The sequence below is a fragment of the Cavia porcellus genome, unplaced genomic scaffold (assembly GCF_034190915.1).
Source record: "Cavia porcellus strain 051 isolate PalLab524CR breed Dunkin Hartley unplaced genomic scaffold, mCavPor4.1 scaffold_10, whole genome shotgun sequence".
Taxonomy (NCBI): domain Eukaryota; kingdom Metazoa; phylum Chordata; class Mammalia; order Rodentia; family Caviidae; genus Cavia; species Cavia porcellus.
This window is the reverse complement of record NW_026947493.1, coordinates 32527747-32544926: the sequence shown is the minus strand read 5'-3', so window position 1 is coordinate 32544926 and position 17180 is coordinate 32527747. Positions and strand designations below refer to the sequence as shown.

General features: G+C 46.2%; 1 protein-coding gene across 2 annotated transcripts in view; it reads right to left on the bottom strand.

Moving 5' to 3' along the window:
* Sh3bp5 (SH3 domain binding protein 5) overlaps positions 1-13257 on the bottom strand; it is a 73881-nt gene extending 60624 nt beyond the window's left edge. Inside the window, exons 1-2 of one of the 2 annotated variants that reach the window (XM_063257205.1) lie at positions 12971-13257; positions 11291-11353 (exon numbers count right to left, since the gene is read on the bottom strand). In XM_063257205.1, coding sequence (XP_063113275.1) covers positions 11291-11353; positions 12971-13120 — 213 coding nt within the window. In that variant the 5' untranslated portion in view covers positions 13121-13257. The remainder of the gene's footprint in view (positions 1-11290; positions 11354-12970) is intronic. The other variant, XM_003479981.5, reaches the window with a different exon arrangement.
* Positions 13258-17180: the final 3923 nt, after the last annotated feature.

The following is a 17180-nucleotide window of genomic DNA, read 5'->3' as shown; positions in this document are numbered from 1 at the left end:
CAAGACCTACAGCACAGTCATTAATAACGACTACCTTGTGCTCTGACTGGCTTAGCTCAGGTCACTTGATATGCTGACCAAAGTCCTGGCTAGTTAGCCATTAAAAAGCCCTTAAGAGGACACTGTGATATTGGGTGGTTTATGACATCTTCCCAGGAAACAAAGGTTGAAAGGAAGAAAGCCTGTGTCCTCAGTACTCAAGGCCAGTCACTGTCTACACTGCTCCCATGACTACAGTAGTTTTCAAATATGACAGTTTTCAAATATGGCCTGGAACTCTTTTGGGACTGGTCCGATCAGGAGGAAGGTGAGTTTGGGTAGTCTTATGCTTGGACCAACAGAATATGACAGAAGTTTTGCTTTGCAAGTTTCAAGGATCAGTCAGAAAAAGCTGTGATTGTCCACATGGGCATTTTGGGACCCTCTTCAGGCAAAGCAAACACCATACGGAAGTCAGAGGACCTGATACCATCACACCAGACAGGTCGCTTGTAGGTGCTCTGGTTGGCAATGCCAGCTGAGCACCACCTAAGGGCCACTTTCCAGGGGCACACATATGAATGGCCCATCGTGGATGACGGCCAAGGCCCAGACAACCACAGCCCCAGCAGACCCCTAACGGCAACTGCTCCAGAATCCCCGAGCAAGGACGGCCCAGCTGGGCCTTCCCCTAAAACCTCCCAATTCCTGCCCCACCAGTCATGGGCAAAATAAAACTGCTGCGTAAGGCAGCTAAGGCTTGGGGTAATCTGTGACATAGCATTAGTAACTGGGACAATGAGGAAAGCCAACACCCCATTTCATTTCTTGTTCCATTAAAGCCCAAAGCCAAGGAGGGAGAAACAATGTGTAGCTTTCAAATCTGTCAAAACAAAGCTGAGGCCTCCTGCATTCTGTCACCAAAAGGGCAGGGTAGAAAAGGTTAACCACCTGGGTGAGGTGGCACACGCCTGTAATCCCAGCACTTGGGAGGCTGAGGCAAGAGGATGGTTACAAGTTCGAGGCCAGCTTGGACAACATAGTGAATTCAAGGCCAGCCTGAAATACACAGCTAGACCCTTTCTAAAAAACAAAAAAAAGTTAACCAAGTCCCATTCTTTGTGCTTTGGCCGAGTTTGATGCTGAACAATAAAAGTGTTTATATTAAGTGGGCTTGACGGTGTGATAATAAACAGCGGATATTCACAGCGGATTTTCTTTTGTCTCAAGACAGCAGTAAATTTCAGTACGTGCGAACATTAATATCTCTTAGATAATTCAGCAAAACACAGCAAAGGACAACTTAGGCAAGAATAGAACAAAATGTTTTCCATCTTCCTTTAAGGAAGTGAAAGGGGCTGATTTGCCAACTTAAGAGCTGCTTTGCATATTACCATGATATTCCTGGTTAATATTGAGTGCAAAATAAGCTGCACAGCCTTTTCCGCGGGAAACACCTATGTGGCCATCAGCAGGTGAGGAACTCTCCCAGGAAGGGAGGGTTGCGCAAAGGCAACTGGGATGTCTGCCAATGGTGGTGAAGAGATGTTTAATTCAGCCAGCCAACACACACACACACACACACACACACCGCCCTGCATTAAAACTCCCTGCAATAAATGCTGAGAAAGAAAAATAACAGCTCAATATTAAAAGGCTATAGCCCACAGGGACCACAGCTGTCAGCTTGGGGTTTGCAGACTCTCACCAACCATGCAGGTAGCAATGTCAGCCTGTCAGCCTCACAGCCTTGTCTTCATTAGGTAAGGACACCCATGTGCATCTCAGAGCAGGAAAACAGGTACCTCAAGATACAGTCACATGATTGTGAGAGTCAGCATGTACTGCAGTCGCCAGCACCTGCGAGCCTACACTGAGTCCTCGCCAGGATCCTGGAACCTCTGTGTATCATTTCCTGGACCTTTATAGTTTAAAAAGAAGATGTTCAAGTTTAAGGCAATAGAGTCAATTTCAATATTAGATAGTTATTTCTATGTTCCAGGTAAGACTTGTGCAAGGCTTAAAAATGTGTTCACAAGTCTTTATCCATTTAGAAACGATGCAAATACATTTTGCAACTAAGTCTGAATGTCTAAATATTTTAAATACTTGAGATGTTTCCTACTATTGTTATCTTGATGATTTTTGTACTTTATAAATAAGCATGTACATGAGGTCTTGGCTGCAGACCACCCTAAAGTACTTTGCATCCCTCCATCAATTTCTGCAACAAGAGTTCAGTAACTCAGTAATTCACCAAGCAAACCTTCCAACATCAGGGTTTATCTATCCTCAAGTCAGGAGCTATTAAATCTGAAGCTTTCTCCAGTAGTTGTCATAGTTCCTAAAATTCCTTCCTCAGAAAGTCATTTCTTTGGTTCACAAAGCATCTTTTTATAATAGATCATTCATCACCACAGCCCCAAGGAAAATTATAAAACATGGTCATTGTAAATAATTCATAGAACACCAAGAGAAAGAGTTTTCACCAAGTGAAAACTAAAACAGCATTCTCAGCAACTTTGGGTCATAACTTTGGGTAACAGTGCAGGGCACATTTTCTAGAGCCACACTTCACAATTTTTTAACCCCCACCCACTGTAAGCCACCATCTCTGTTGAATCACAAGGAAAAAAAAACTATGAAAGTGAAATGCCACTTGGATGTCACAGCAATGTCAAATTGTTGACATCTGTGTTTAATTGGTAATAAGCAAACTTTTCAGTCCACACTAAGAATAATTCCACCCTAGATTCTCTTCTCACATGTATCCATTCTTTTACATGCAGTTTGCCTATTTGTTCTTACTAAAGAGACCATGGGTGGCCCTCTGTCTATATCCATGTCGCCTCCTTTAACATGGAAGGTCACTCAGAAAATGCCAACATCCTCCAGAAGGGCAGAATCAGACTCTTTCATGAGTCAACACTATTCTAAGTGGAGAGGCTTGGGGAGGGCAAAAAGAGCACAGGATTGTACTTTACCAGTGTCAGAACAGTACCCATGGTCACCCCTTTCCAGCATCTGCCCTGGGGATGAGTGCAATTCCAAGGCCCTGCTTCAGAGCAAGACACTTGTATTCTTGACACCATGTTAGTTTCATTATCTGCAAGATGACAGCAACAATAGCTACCTTGCAGGGTTGTTCTAAGGTCTCAACCAATTCACCTGCACGAAGGTGCTTAGGATGGAGCCTGGTACATAGTAGTCGCTATTACTAGCTCTTGTTATTACCAGAGGACACTTAGGACCAGAACTGGCAGAAAAGGCATTCTTAGACAAAACACCCTTCCCACAAATACTACCACACCTCACCGCACTCAACTCCAAGATGACAGAAAGCAGTGATGTGTTACAGGCACCACTGGGATGAAGAAACTGAGTCCCTGGATTTCACATCATTTGTCCATGGTCACAAAGCCACAGAGGGGCAATCTGTTATTATTCATCCACTCAATCACCTACTGAGCACTGACTGTGTGTAAGGGCAAGTCTCAGAAGATGACTCACCCCAACAGGGCTGGACCCATCTGGGAAGACAAATTAACTTTCACATCTGGGGCATGGCATGAGCCTTGCTGACCCATGTGTGACTGCAGAATCAATCTCACTGGAGTCCTGGCCAGTGCAAGCCCTCTCTCTGGCCCTCTCTCAAGAGTAGGGTTGTCCCCAGACTCCGTGACAGCCTGGCCCCGACATCTCAGTGGAGTCTTATCTGTGTCTAGTGGGCCTTCACCCTCCTGCCAGCCTTGCACACAGCAGGCCCTCTTGTCTACCGAGGCTGGGAAGCTCTCAAGGGACTCTCTCCTGTGGCATCTTCTCCCATCCCCTCCTAAAATCACAGCCTCCACATTCACAGGTAAGGAGTCCAGGGTTTCAAGGTTCTATGTACCTTGAGGTCAGCACAGCTTCTGTATTAGCCCATATCATCTGATGCCAGTGCTACTACCTTTCCTGCACCTTCCCTTTCCCACAGCTTCGGGACTTGGTTATCTCACAGCAAAAGCTAAGACGTGATCCCATTTTACAGGTAAGGAAACTGAGATACAGAAATTATAGGACCCATAAAGGTCCCTCAGCTATTAAGTGATGAATTGGCAGTACTGCTTCAGAGGCCAAGCCCTGCCAGCTGTCCTAGAACCAAGCCACCCTATTAGCTGCAAATGATTCCTCACACACCTACTTCCCAAAGCTGGGCAAATAGAGGAGGCACAAAGTTAAGGCACAGGTACTAAGCACCACCACTCTGCTGGCCAAATGTCAGGTCACAACTGCAGGGGACAGGTGGCCCAGAAGGTTCTCAGAGGAGACCTCTGGCTGCTATCTTTCCAAGGAACCAACCGCCACAGGGTCCCAGAACAATGATGCCCTTCCCAGTGTGCCTCCAGCCATGGGCACAGGGTGCCAGTATCATATCATCCCTCTTCCTCCTCTGCTGCTGGGCTGCTCCTATGCTAACTCGAGGTCATTTGAGTCCTCCAGGTCTTGACTCTGATACCCCCCATCCCAACAAAGCCTCAGTTGCCTTCCAAAGGGCCCATGAGACCGTCTCCTGGCATCTTTCTCATTGCATGCTAAGTGCATTGCTCAAATCTAGGAAACAAAAATCCACAAAAGTAGGGTGAGATAGATATTTTATGGGTCACCACAGTTTCCAGTTGGAGCTCAGTGCTTACGACACGAAGGTCTCAGGAACTGTGTTCAGTTAAACCAGAGCACCTCTAGGAATAAAGCCACCTGGCCCACACCGGCAGCCTGCCCACGCCCAGCTCTGGTCCTCGTCCTTCCCTCTCATTCACTTATCACTTTCAACAGTCTCCTGTCCCTTCTCCAAAGCACAGCTGAATCATAGGCTTCTCCTCCCCAGTGCACACACACACACACAGAAAGGTCTTCAAGGAGAAAATGCTAGGGCAGGAGAACACTGTTGGAATTTACTACTGGAATTTTTCTCTTCTGACTTGTACTAATAATTCAGTAAGCAGGCAGGCGCTGCTCTGAATTCAAACCCTCCTTCCCTGGCCTCTCTTTGAGTTCTAAGCTCACAACAATTATTTTCATGTCTTATTTTTGTTTCATTAAGAGAAAATGTGTGCTGGTTTCTGAAGAGGGGAAAGGACAGATCCTGGGAACAAGCCTTATACAAATTTGGGGGACACAGGCTCTTGGGAACAATGATTTTTCATATTGCTTTACAAGACAGTCCAGAAACAATCCATCCTGAGCCTCTGGGGGGAAGAGCACAAACATGGCCTGGGCCTCCAGGGAAGTACACACTGAGAAAGTCAGCTTAGACTACAGGGAGCCAGGAGGGCTGCACAAGGTAACCAGACCCAGCTGCACCCCTCCTCCTTCCTGGCTCTGGCCTCGCTTTCATCAGCCCAGAATAACCCACCTTCCAAGCAAGCAAAGGAAATGATACAAACACTGCACGATGGTCTGAAAAGAACTAACATGAATCAGACACACAAGTTTAAGCATCACGTAGTTTGTCTTATGAGAAACATATTCTACATAAAGAGCAAAATCAAAGAGAGAACAGGAAGTAGGGAGACAGATCTTCCTCAAATGGGAAAGGGATCAAGAAGCGGAGGGGCGGGGAGGCAAAGGAGAGAGAGAAAGGGGATGAAAGAAGGGAAAAACCGACACTGAGATTCCATCTTACTCCAGAAAGAATGGTGAGCATAGGAAACCAAACAATAACAGAGGACAGCATGGCTGTGGCGAAAGAGGAATCCTCCTGCACTGCTGGTGGAAAGGCAAACTAGTACGACCATCATGGAAATCAGTGTGGAGATTTCTCAAGGAACTGAAATTGGAAATCCACATGACCCCGCTATCCCTCTGCTAGGTATCTTCCCCACAGAGCTGATATCACCGTACCACAGCGATGTATGCATCCAGTGTCTGTAGCAGCACAATTCATAATAGCTAAATCCTGGATGCAGCCTGTATACCCACCAACAGATGACTGAATTTAAAAAATGAGCGTTTATGTATCACAGAATAAAACTCTGCTGTAAAGAATGACCTGTGCCTTTTGTAGGAAAATGGATGCACCTGGAAAATGTAACACTGAATGAAATAAATCAGACACATGTGCTTAGATACAGTATTCCTCATTTGAATGAGGTAAAGTACAAAGAAAATGATAAAGGATGGCTAGAAAAGAGCAAAGGGACAGATGTTGTCCAGAAGTGATCCAAGGAAACAAAGACGGGGTGAGGAGGGGGAGAGGAAATGAGACATATAAAGATATGCCGTGTGGCCAGGAGTGGGGGCACACGTCTGTAATCCTAGCACTGGGAGGCTGAGACAGGAGGATCACTAAGTGTTCAAGGCCAGCCTGGGCTAAGTAGCAAGTTCTAGCCCTGCCTGAACTACACAGCAAGACTCTGTCTCAAAGAAAGCAAGCAAGCAAGCTAAGCTAGGTACAAGATCCTAGTAACTCCAATCAATGTATATACCATAACATGAGCTTAGACAAATAGTATCAACAAGTATGTAAAACGTGGTAGGGGAATTACAGGAGGGAGGGAGGGGAAGAGGGTTAGGGCAAAAAAAGCTGTAATAGTGTGCATGGAACCACTCTCCAAAATGACCATAAACTGTGTGAAATGCAAACATGCACTAATGAAAAAAAGAATATATAATAGCAGCGTAAAATGCTGAAAGTCTTGATTCTAAGTAGATTTGGAAAGACATCTCTGCCTGGCATCTGTTTTAACATACATTTGAAAAAAGACTGCTCTACGTAATGTGCATTTTTAATTAATCAGCACACTGCCTTTATTATCATCTTACCTGGCAGGGTTCCCACACACGAGCAGCCCTTTTATCTCTGACTTTCTCTCTTCTCTTCTGGCCACTACTCACACATCGGGGCTCCCTTGCTGGCCCTGGTCACACTCCCACCTTACACCAACTTTTCCTTCTGGCCCAAATGCCCTTCCACTTAGGATCTCAAGGTTGCTCTCTGCAGACATCAGTTTGAGACCCACAGTATGTAACATTCTGCCCCTTTCCTCCCTCTGCACACAAATCCCTACAACCTAGTCCTACTCTGGCTTTTTCTCCTTAGCATAGAGGACCATATAACCTACTATGTATTAATCGTTTATTGTTTCCTCCCTCTGTCTAAGCCTTAGAAGGGCAGGGAATTCATTCCTTTCTCTTCCCTATTGTTTCTTCCCTGTATGTGGCCTATTGTTTCCCTATCACCTAACACCATCCCTGGCATACATTAGATGCTCAGTAAATACTTGGAGAAAAATCAAAGCTAACTAATCAATGCCTGCGGAAGGTACATTTATTTTCTTAATTTGAAACATCAGGCTTATATGCAAGGTCTCTCTGGTTAAAAGGTGCTTCCCTTCACTAGCTCAAGGATGGCTTGGACAGAAACCAGAGTGCAAAAGGGCCCTCAGATATGGTCAGAGGCAAACCCAGAGGCCTGTCATCTCCAATTTAAACAGCCAAGACGAGGAATAGGACGCTGAAGGTAAAGCCAGGAGCAGCTTCCTGGCCATTGGCCACAAAGACAACTACGGTACGCCCTGTTCTGTGAACAACTTAGCATTTGCCACAATCTGGTCACTAGTGGGGTTTTCTTAGAGGAGAGGTGCTGAACACCCAGATCATAATAAAAGGCAAAGGGAAAGAAAGTGAGGACAGCAAAGTGCAGAGAGGGGCCCTGAAAATATAGTCAACCCCCACTATCTGTAGATTCCACATGTGAGAATTTGTCGTCTTGGTAACAGTTATACATAACCCCAGACAAAACACCTACGGCACTTTCTAGTTCACTCCAAACAGTGAAAATTCTGAGTCAGTCATGAGACCAGTTCACCAACTCATGTTCTGCTTCCCTATTTCATTTAGGACACAAGTTTCCTTTTCATGGTCTATTCAGAGTCACATTTTTCAGCCTTTTGGGGGGTTTTGATGATTTTTGCTGTTAAACATGCCCATAGAGGGGCACATCTACTGTTCCTGAGCACGTGGAGGCTGTGATGGAACCTGAGAAATTATGTTAGGTAGTAAGTGACTATGACTTCAATGTGAGTCAGTAATACGTAACACAGAGGTATGGTTACATACAAACATTAAAAAATGAGGTTACAGATTGATAAAAATGTTATGATCAAAGGCTTGCAAAAACTCTGTATTTCTTCAAGCACAACAGTTCAGCATTCACGAATTCAGTAGTTGCAATTTCATAGAACACAACTACTGCAAATACAGTACTGCAAATACATGGGTTGTACCCAAAAATGGCGTGTTTTCCTGTCCCATTTTCCCTTTACTCACAGCCAGGTGTTCATTCCTCCCGCTACTCTGTTCACAGGGACGCTGCCCTCCTGCAGGTTCTGCTCATTATAGTAAGTAGCTACCATCCACCTCTCCATTGCTGCCCCAACTAAATGGAAACTCCTTGAGGACAAGGCCTCTGGCTCTCTGGTTCACTTAGGTGTATGCAGTGGTAAACACAGTGTCTGACGCAAAGCTGGTGGCCAGTATATAACTGAAGAGTCACGGCCACCACTCCAGACACATGTGGTCCTCTGCTCTGACTCCAGCAAAGGTGAGCTTACTGGAGACACATTAGACCCGGGCTGCTCAGGGCCACATATGGCTACTGGGCTCCCACAATGTGAGTCCTATGGAAAATGTGCTCTAAGTATGAAATATGCATGAACCTTGACGATTCATTACAAAAACATGTGGAATCTTTTCCTTTTTTATTTTTTGGTTCTGGGACTCAAACTCAGGACCTTGTGCTTGCCAGGCAGGCACTTAAGCTGCTGAGCTGAATTCCTGGCCCTTATTTTTTATTTTTTTGGTGGTGTTGGGGATCATGTTAGGCAAGCACTTTGCCATGGGACTATGCCCCTAGCCCTCTTCTTCATAACTGTTTCTACAGAATCCATGCTAAATTATACTATGTCCGATATTCTGGGTTAAATAAAATTTATTACAATCAATTTCAGCTATTTCTTTTTAAACATTTAATGTGTCTACTATGGTGTCTTTAATTACTTCATGGCTTGTATTATATTTCTCTGAATCAATCTTGGTTAGAATAACACCACGAGGAGGTCGGCCAGCACACAGGCCAGTCCCAGCTACCCTTCTCATGCTTCCAGCTCACCCCACAAGGAGCACCAAATGCTCTGCAGAGCCAGACAGGAAACACCTGTCCGGTGGCTTCCTGTGACACATGAATACCTCAGGGTATTTACAAATGGGTTAATAAGAGTTGACTAAATGAACCAGTTTAATTCCCCAAAGGTCAGGATCACTGAGGAGCCATCTTGTTCATTTCCCCAGAATAGTAGCCAGCACACAGCAGGCATTACTTGTTTTTTTTTTTTTTTTTTTTTTTTTTTTTCAGACCATTTCCAACTTGTCTGCTCCTATTTGGGATGGTAGAAAAGGAGAATGGGGCGGAAGGGATCTGAAAAATGCCCGGGACAGGGATCAGAGACGCAGCTCTGAGTTTTTCACCCAGGAAAGGGGCAGTTCCTGCTACTCCAGGCCCACAGAACCTTCTGCCCCAGTGCTGACCTTCTCCACTCTGCCCAGTCCAGTAGTTACTGAGCTCCTGAGTGCAGTACACATGTCTGCAGGATTTCAAGTTTGGGCAATTTATCAAGACCTTGTCTCAAAATGTAAAAAGATGGGCTGAGGGGGAGCTCAATGCTAGACCCTGGGTTCAATCATCAGTGCTTGAATTTGCAGACTTTTAAAATTTTAACTCAGATGTTATGTATTGACATGGTTACCTTATTGGACTGCACAGCTCTGGACGACTACGACAGCAAGGAAAGAGAGAAGATTTGTAAAAGGTATTTTGGAGGGCTGGGTAGATAGCTCACTAATTCAGTGCTTACCTAGCATGTCCAAGGCCATATGTTCAATCCTCAGTATTAAAAAGAAAAAAAGGACCAAATTGTTTTGTAAATATTTTTGTGATAGAGGAATACTAGGGTTTTGTTGCTTCAAGTGTTAGAAATCGGAGCTTTTGAGAGGTTTAAATTGCTCAGCTTTACAGAAGCTTACTTTAAATCAGGAGTGGTGGTACATACTTTTGCCTCTATCCCTGTAGGAGGCTGAGGCAGGAAGATTGTAAACTGGAACCCAGACTGGGCAATACAGCAACTTAGCAAGTCCCTGTCTCATAATAAAAAAATATTTTTTTAAAAGTGGATGAGGTAGCTCAGTGTACAGGCTCTTAGTTCAATCCTCAGTAACATAAACAGACAGAGAGACAGAGACACACATACGAGGCTTAAATTATCAAAACTGAAAATATAGTAAATTAAACAAACACACAGTTTTACTTTTCTTGGAGACAGGAGGACAATCTGTTCGTGGGCTCCTAGGATATATGGGAATGTAGGTTGGGGTTAACCCTTCACACAGTTCAGAGCAACAAGCCTTTTGATCCACTAGCCCGGGGACTGATCCCAAATGTTTAGGGCCACACATGCACTCAGAGACCACAGCCACCCGCCAGCTCCCAGCAGACCACTTCCTACCTCCCACCCTCCCCTTGTTTCTTGCCCTCCTCCTGCCACAGAAACAAGTTCTCCCACTTCTCATCCTCACAACCATTCCCACCTTCCCAGAGTAAACAGGGTTTGTTCACATTTGCTGATGGATGATAAATCCAACCCTACTAAAAAGAGGTGGAGACTAATTGGTAGCTGTGAAGAATGCTGACTTGTTTACAGTCAGGTTGGAAAATGCTCCTGAAATTCACATCAACCCCAACCTTTTTCCCAGCAGGAAAGCTCTTTCCAAGTCTAAACATCTTGGTGTTACCATTAAGATAATTATGTTCCAAGCAAAAGCAGACAATAAAGAAAGCGGGCAGGGAAGTGGAAAGGGGGTGGAAATTATTAGGACAGGAAACTAAAACACCAATATTCAGAGTATGAATGGAAGGCGCTGCCCTAAAATATTTAAACATGTCCATGAGCTCATTCTTTTCCATTAAAGAGTTCAGCTAATTTTCCCCTCAGCCCTTTCAGTGGGGCACAGATACACCAAAATTTGGGCTTAGGCATTGTGTACAACCCTCAGTTTGGCCCCAGGGAGCTTCCACAAGGAAAAACAACATGTGAAATTGGATCTCTGTGCGTTCCGCCCACAGGCTAGGCTCAATGGTATATTCTATTCCATCAGAGGCGCGCTGTTGCTCAACTCCAAAGGAGAGGCTCCTGCAATAACACTCCAGTTATTAGGACAAAATTAACCAGCCCGATGTGTGTCACTTCACCAAGAACAGGGACCCGGCCCTCTGTACCTCAAGTTCAGTCTCCCGTCTGTTGATATCATCAGTAGATTGATTTAACTTCTCCAGTTCACCCTAAGGAAGAAAAGGGAAAGGAGATTTAAAGGATCACTTTTGTTTTCAGTATAACATAGTCTGTAACCGAGACAGTCAATCCATCCCAATTTGCAGGAGGAGTTCTAACTCTCAAGAAAAACAGGGGAAGCTTGGTTGCAAGAGCAAATTGGCAACATATCTTAAATATCTGTTTATAACATGCTCTCCAACCCACCTTTTCTTCCTTTTTCCTGCACTGTTTCTCAAGGAATTGTCTTCCTTGGAAGGTCAAATATCTATTCCAGATATGTGCCTTCAGGTACACTTAATTGAAATGAATAGTTTCAGAGACCAAATCAAACACTACCATCTGCCTTGGAGCAAAAAGTGTACAGAGAAAACAAAATAAGCAAGTCCAAGCCCAAGGTATAAAGCCAGTGAAATCATTTAAAAAAGATTTCTAGTAATAATTCATCAGTTATGGAATATTTTCCGATAAAGAGATGAAAATCTTTTTCTCCAACTGCAAATTATTCAAATTACCTGGCTTGCCTTAATTTTTAAGCTAGTTTTAAACCCAGTCCCCTAATTTAGAAACTGACATTCTGTAAGAAAGACCCAACATGAAGTTAACTCATCTTTACTCTGCAAACAAAGGACCTTGTTAGCAGGATTCCAGACCAAGAGCATAAGATTTCATAGTCCAAACTAATGATTTTAATTAACAGAATAATTTCTAATGCAAATATTTTCCCACCTGATCTTCATGTTGCTAATCTGCCAAAACAATTCATTTAAACCTCAACCAGCAGTTAAGTGTGCTTTTAATTGATCTGTGCACTGAAAACCAATTAGGGTTCCAGAAATCGCAGGGAATACGTCAAAGCATTATTTTTAAAAAATGATTTATGGAAGGAGTAGAAAAATGGATCTTAGAAAGGAATTTGCTGCGTTCTTTATATAAAGGGGTGAAGAGGTTAAGCTGTCACACCCGGAGCTCGGTCTGGAAATTGTTTTTTAATCATCTGTCTTGGAAATGGAGGCACAGAAAGCCAGGCCGTTCCCTGGCCGCCTCCACGCCTCAGCTTTGCGCATCAGCTGTCCCTGATTTCTGTTCATATGCGACCGCACAAGAAACAAAAATGCAGGATTTTAAACCATTTCAGGCCGTGCGGAACCCGAAGCCCACGGCGACAATGAAGCCCTCCGCGTGCTAACAATGAGCCGGAGGAGCAAGGCGGCTCGGGCCGACACCTCCGCCAGGTGCGCGCTGGAGCCCCCGGCCCTGCTGCCAGCCCGCGCTGCAGGGCATGAAGACGCCCACCGCCCCCGGGACACCCCGACACTGCCCGGCCCCCGCCCCCTTTTCTCTTTGTTGCACGCCAGCTCGAGCCGCTGGGCATGCAGCAGCGACCCCCAGTCCCGCGGGTCTGCGGGGGACCCGCGCGGTCCAGTCACGCCGTGTCCACGCGGGCACCGCAGCCTCCCCGTGGGGCGGGGCGTGGAGTGGGGTGTGCAGACCCCTTCTTCTCGTTCCAGGACAGACGTGGCTCCCACCCGCAGACCGCGGACACTGCGAAGCCCAGTTACGCGTAGATCCGAGCTCCGCGGCAGCCCTCGCGGAGCCGGGACCTGGACGCCCCCTGCGCGCCCTACCTGGATGCGGGGGTCCACCTCTTCTTCCTCTTCCAGCCCCTGCTCCATCCTCTCTTCCTCCTCTTCCTCCTCCTCCCCATCCAGGTCCCGGGCCGGCGGCAGGGGCTCGGCCGGCTCCTCCGAGCGGCTGCGCTTCAGCGCCGCGTCCATGCGGGCAGCCGGGACAGACCCGCCCACGGCGCGGCGGGCTCGGAGCGCCCGGCGGGGTCACGGCCGGCGCGGCAGGGTCGGGGGCGCAGCTCCCGCTGCGGATCGCTCGGGCCGAGGCGGCGCGGAGCGGAGGAAATGGGCGCGGCCGCCCCCTTTCTGCCGCGGCGCTCAGCGCAGCGCTGCCCGCTCCGCCCCCAGCCCGTCCCGCCCTCCGTTCCCGGCCAGCCCCAGTTGCTCAGGCTCGTCACAAAAAGCCCGACTCCCTCAAAATCGCTGGGGACCTGAGGCCACTCAGCTGTACCGAGGAGGCCCAGAGTCGCAAACCTCCGGACGCGGTTGGGGTAGCGCGCTTCCTCTCCTGTGGCGGAGGCGGGTGGTGAAGTTGGGGGTTTGCCCATATCCTGGAGTCACCTTTAGAAGCCAAACTCGGCGACTCTGGACTAGACGGGCACCAGGGAAACCTCTGTACCCAAAGATGTTTGTCCCTTTGGTAAACTTTGGGAATTGCATCTACTTGAAGACTTTCCAGAAAAGGATACTGGACTGTCTGCTCACATGAACAGGAAAGGACAGTCCGCTGGAGCTGCTTGCACGGCGTTACGTGCCAGGACAGGGGCGCCCCGTGCAGGACTCCACTCCCAAGCTCAGCTCTCACAGGTGTGGGGTAGCCCTAGCTGGATAGGCGGGAAGCATGCGCTGGGAGTCAGGTGGGTGGGCATGGCCTTTTCAAGGAGGTGGCAAGTACTGCCTATGAATGGGCGCACTGTGGTCGGGGATCTATGAGCTGGGTGGGGGACAGGGCTTCCTTCACCTTCGGCTAACAGGCAGAGTTTGTCTGGCAGAGTCTGCATCACAAAAGGCCAAGCAATGAAAGGGCCTGTCTATTATTCTGAAATGTCAGCGAGCTCAAGGTCGGGTGGTGTCTGACTTATTTTTTTCATCGCTGAGACAAAATACCCAACACCCACAAGTTAAGGGAGGAAAGGCTTAATTAGCTCACAGTGTATAGAGGTTTCAGTCCACAAGCAGCTGACTTCAAGGCAGGGTAGCACATGGCAGATAGTTCACGGTGGACAGAAAGCAGCAAGATAGCAAGAGATGACCACAGCTTTCTGCCCCTTTTATCTTAGCCAGGTTACTTAGAATGGGTCGCTGTCACACACACCCTTAATCCTAGTGCCCTGGATCCTAGCCTTGCATCGTAACTCAGTCCCAGTGTCAAACACTTTGGATCCAGCCACCTGTGAAAAAGCCCCACCTACGACTGCATGAGGTTCTGGGGGGACATCTAGACGCAGATGGGGATGTACGATAGGCACTGGTCACTGCCAATAATCCCTTCACTATGGAAACGCACAACATATGCATTTTCTACACAGAAGCTTGTGGCCCACTGCCCTGTGAGTCTGGAGGACATGCTTGCTTGGCAAAGGACCTTATTTCTGAGAGTTTGTCATTAAAACCTCTTTGGAGAAGCTTATTCTGGCTAAATTTAGAGAGCTACTTTTTTAACCAAAGTACCTACCTCCCCGCACATGCTGGTACCCATGAGGCACTGGTAAGGAGCTCTGTCCTGGCTCTGGAGATAGTGTGGGTATATGCCACAGGTTTGTTTCTGGAAGGGTCACACATGTTCATTGCTGTCAACTCAAGCATGAATTACAAAGTCTGTGAGATGATTTGAAGTTCCTGTTAAAGACATAGCTACTTTTGTTTTTCTAGGAGTAAATGAGGCAGGAGCAAAGTGGCCATTAAAGGTCACTTTGGGACATAATAATTGAGCTTATAACCAAACAGGTCTATCTTTTCTCTAAACTGAGGTTAAAGCAAGAGAGGGAGGTTGGCCCTGACTGTAAATGCATCTCAGCTGGTGGAAATCTTCACCATTCTAAACCACCGTCCAACCAGGTTAAATTGAGATCTAAGAAGAGCATTGGAGTGGGTCAGCATGCCTCCATGGGTGATAATGAACCTGCTCTAGAACAGTACTACAGATCACTGTTGCCTGGTTTTTAGGAGACCTGATCAGCTATCATGTTCATTGCAATGCATTTCTAAAGTTAAAATAAGGGAAACTACATGCACAAAAATGCATAGAATAAAAGGTCTGGAAGGATTCCTACCCAGCAGAGTGCCTACCCATAGACAGGAGCAGGGAAGGGCCCAGGATTGACGGGGATGGGGAAAAGGGGTTAGAAAAAGCACGGCTTCTTGATAGTTTCCATTTTTCACAGGCATGGTTATGTATAATTATTTGTAAAATCAAAGTATAAAATTAAAACAATATGCATGATGTTGTAACAAAGTGGCTTAAAACAACACTGTTTATCATCTCACAGGTCTGTAAGTCCAGAGTTCCACCTCAGCACAGCTGAATCAGGCTGAATTCCTTCCACTGAGGAAGAACCACTAGCAAATTCATTTGGTTGTTGACCAAATTCCTTGTGGTCGTAGGACTGAGGCCCCATTTCCTTGTGACAGACCAAAGCAATCACGGTTCCTGAAAGCTGCCTGCAAGCCATACCGTGGGGCCACCTCCATCTTCAGAGCCGGCATCAGGAATCTTCCTGTGCTGCATCCTTCTGTCTTCCTGAAGGAGGGTGGTGCCTTCCAATGGGACTCCTAGTTAGGCTAGTTAGGTTATAACAGAAAATGTCTCCCAGCCAGTATACCCAGGTAGGTAGTAGTGCTGATTACAGTTCCTGTTATTTCTGTGTCTTAGAAACGGCTGGTCATTATGCTGCATATTGTAAGAACCAGTTCCCTACTTGACAAGCTATTCTGCCTTTGTACTTCCTGTTTGCTTACCCCAAATAAGCCCTCAACTACCAGAGATCGGCAGCTGAGATAATTTGGGAATGATCTCAGTCAGTGCTTGTCTGACATTAAATAAATGTCCTCCAAATCCTGGGTGTAATTTTGGTATTTCTGCTTGCCATAGCAAGGTCAGGTCCAACCACAATGATCTCCCATTCTTAAAGTCTACTGAGTCCTAGCTATACCTAATCATGAACATAACTATTCCTTCGTAGTCCAGGGAGCAGGAGAAATGTACGCTGGGAAACAGGAAATAGGGCCATCTTGAAATTCTCAGTGTTCCACACAGACTGAGAGGTGTCTGAGTTCCTTTGTGTGAGATAAGGTACCATAGGCTGGGCGGCTTATAAACAACAGAAAACTGATACAAAACTCAGTTCTGGAGGCTGGAAGTCAGGGAGCAGAGTACTACCACGGCCAAAGGATGGTGAGGGCCCAATCTGGGGTTGCAGACTAACTTATTGTACGCTCATGTGTCAGAAAGAGCCCCAGAGAGTTCTTTTATAAGGACATTGATCCTGTTCACGAAGGCTCCACCTTCCTGCTCAGGGTCCCAGAAGCCCTATCTCCTAATTTCACACTAGGGCTTAGGATCTCAGTGTCTGAATTTTGGGGAGAACAAAAACATGAGTCCATAACAGAAGGCAAGCTGCATACATTGCTGATAATACAAGTAAACATAAAATGTTTACTTTAATGGGATACGGATGGCAGGTCTGAAGTATAAAACAGAGACCCTTGGAAGTCCTTTCAGGGTGTCCATGAGATCAAACTACTTCCCCCGTAATGCTAAAATGATAGTTACCTTTTCCACTCTTGAATGCATGTTGGAGTTTCTAGAAGCCACACAACACAAGGTAGCAACCCACCAAATGCGGAGGATGTGAGGACCCATCTGCCTGCTGTAAAGCTGAGCATTAAAGAGATTTGCAAAACAGGAAACAATATCCCTCTTCTTTGTTTTGGAGACTTTTATTTTTATTTTGGAAACTCTAGTTATTTTTGTAAAAGTATGTTAACATGATAGATTTATTGCTGTTAAGTGAATTAACATTGTTTTAAAATACGTTTTACTTTCTATGCAATAATTACCTGCAGGGCTGGGGGTTTAGCTTAGCAGCATAAGCACCTGCCTGGCAAGCACTAGGCAAGTGCTAGGTCATGAGTTCGATCCTGATTAAAAAAATAAATAAATTACTGGCAGATACAATCATATAAAAATGCTTTGTCTGTTTTAAAGTAT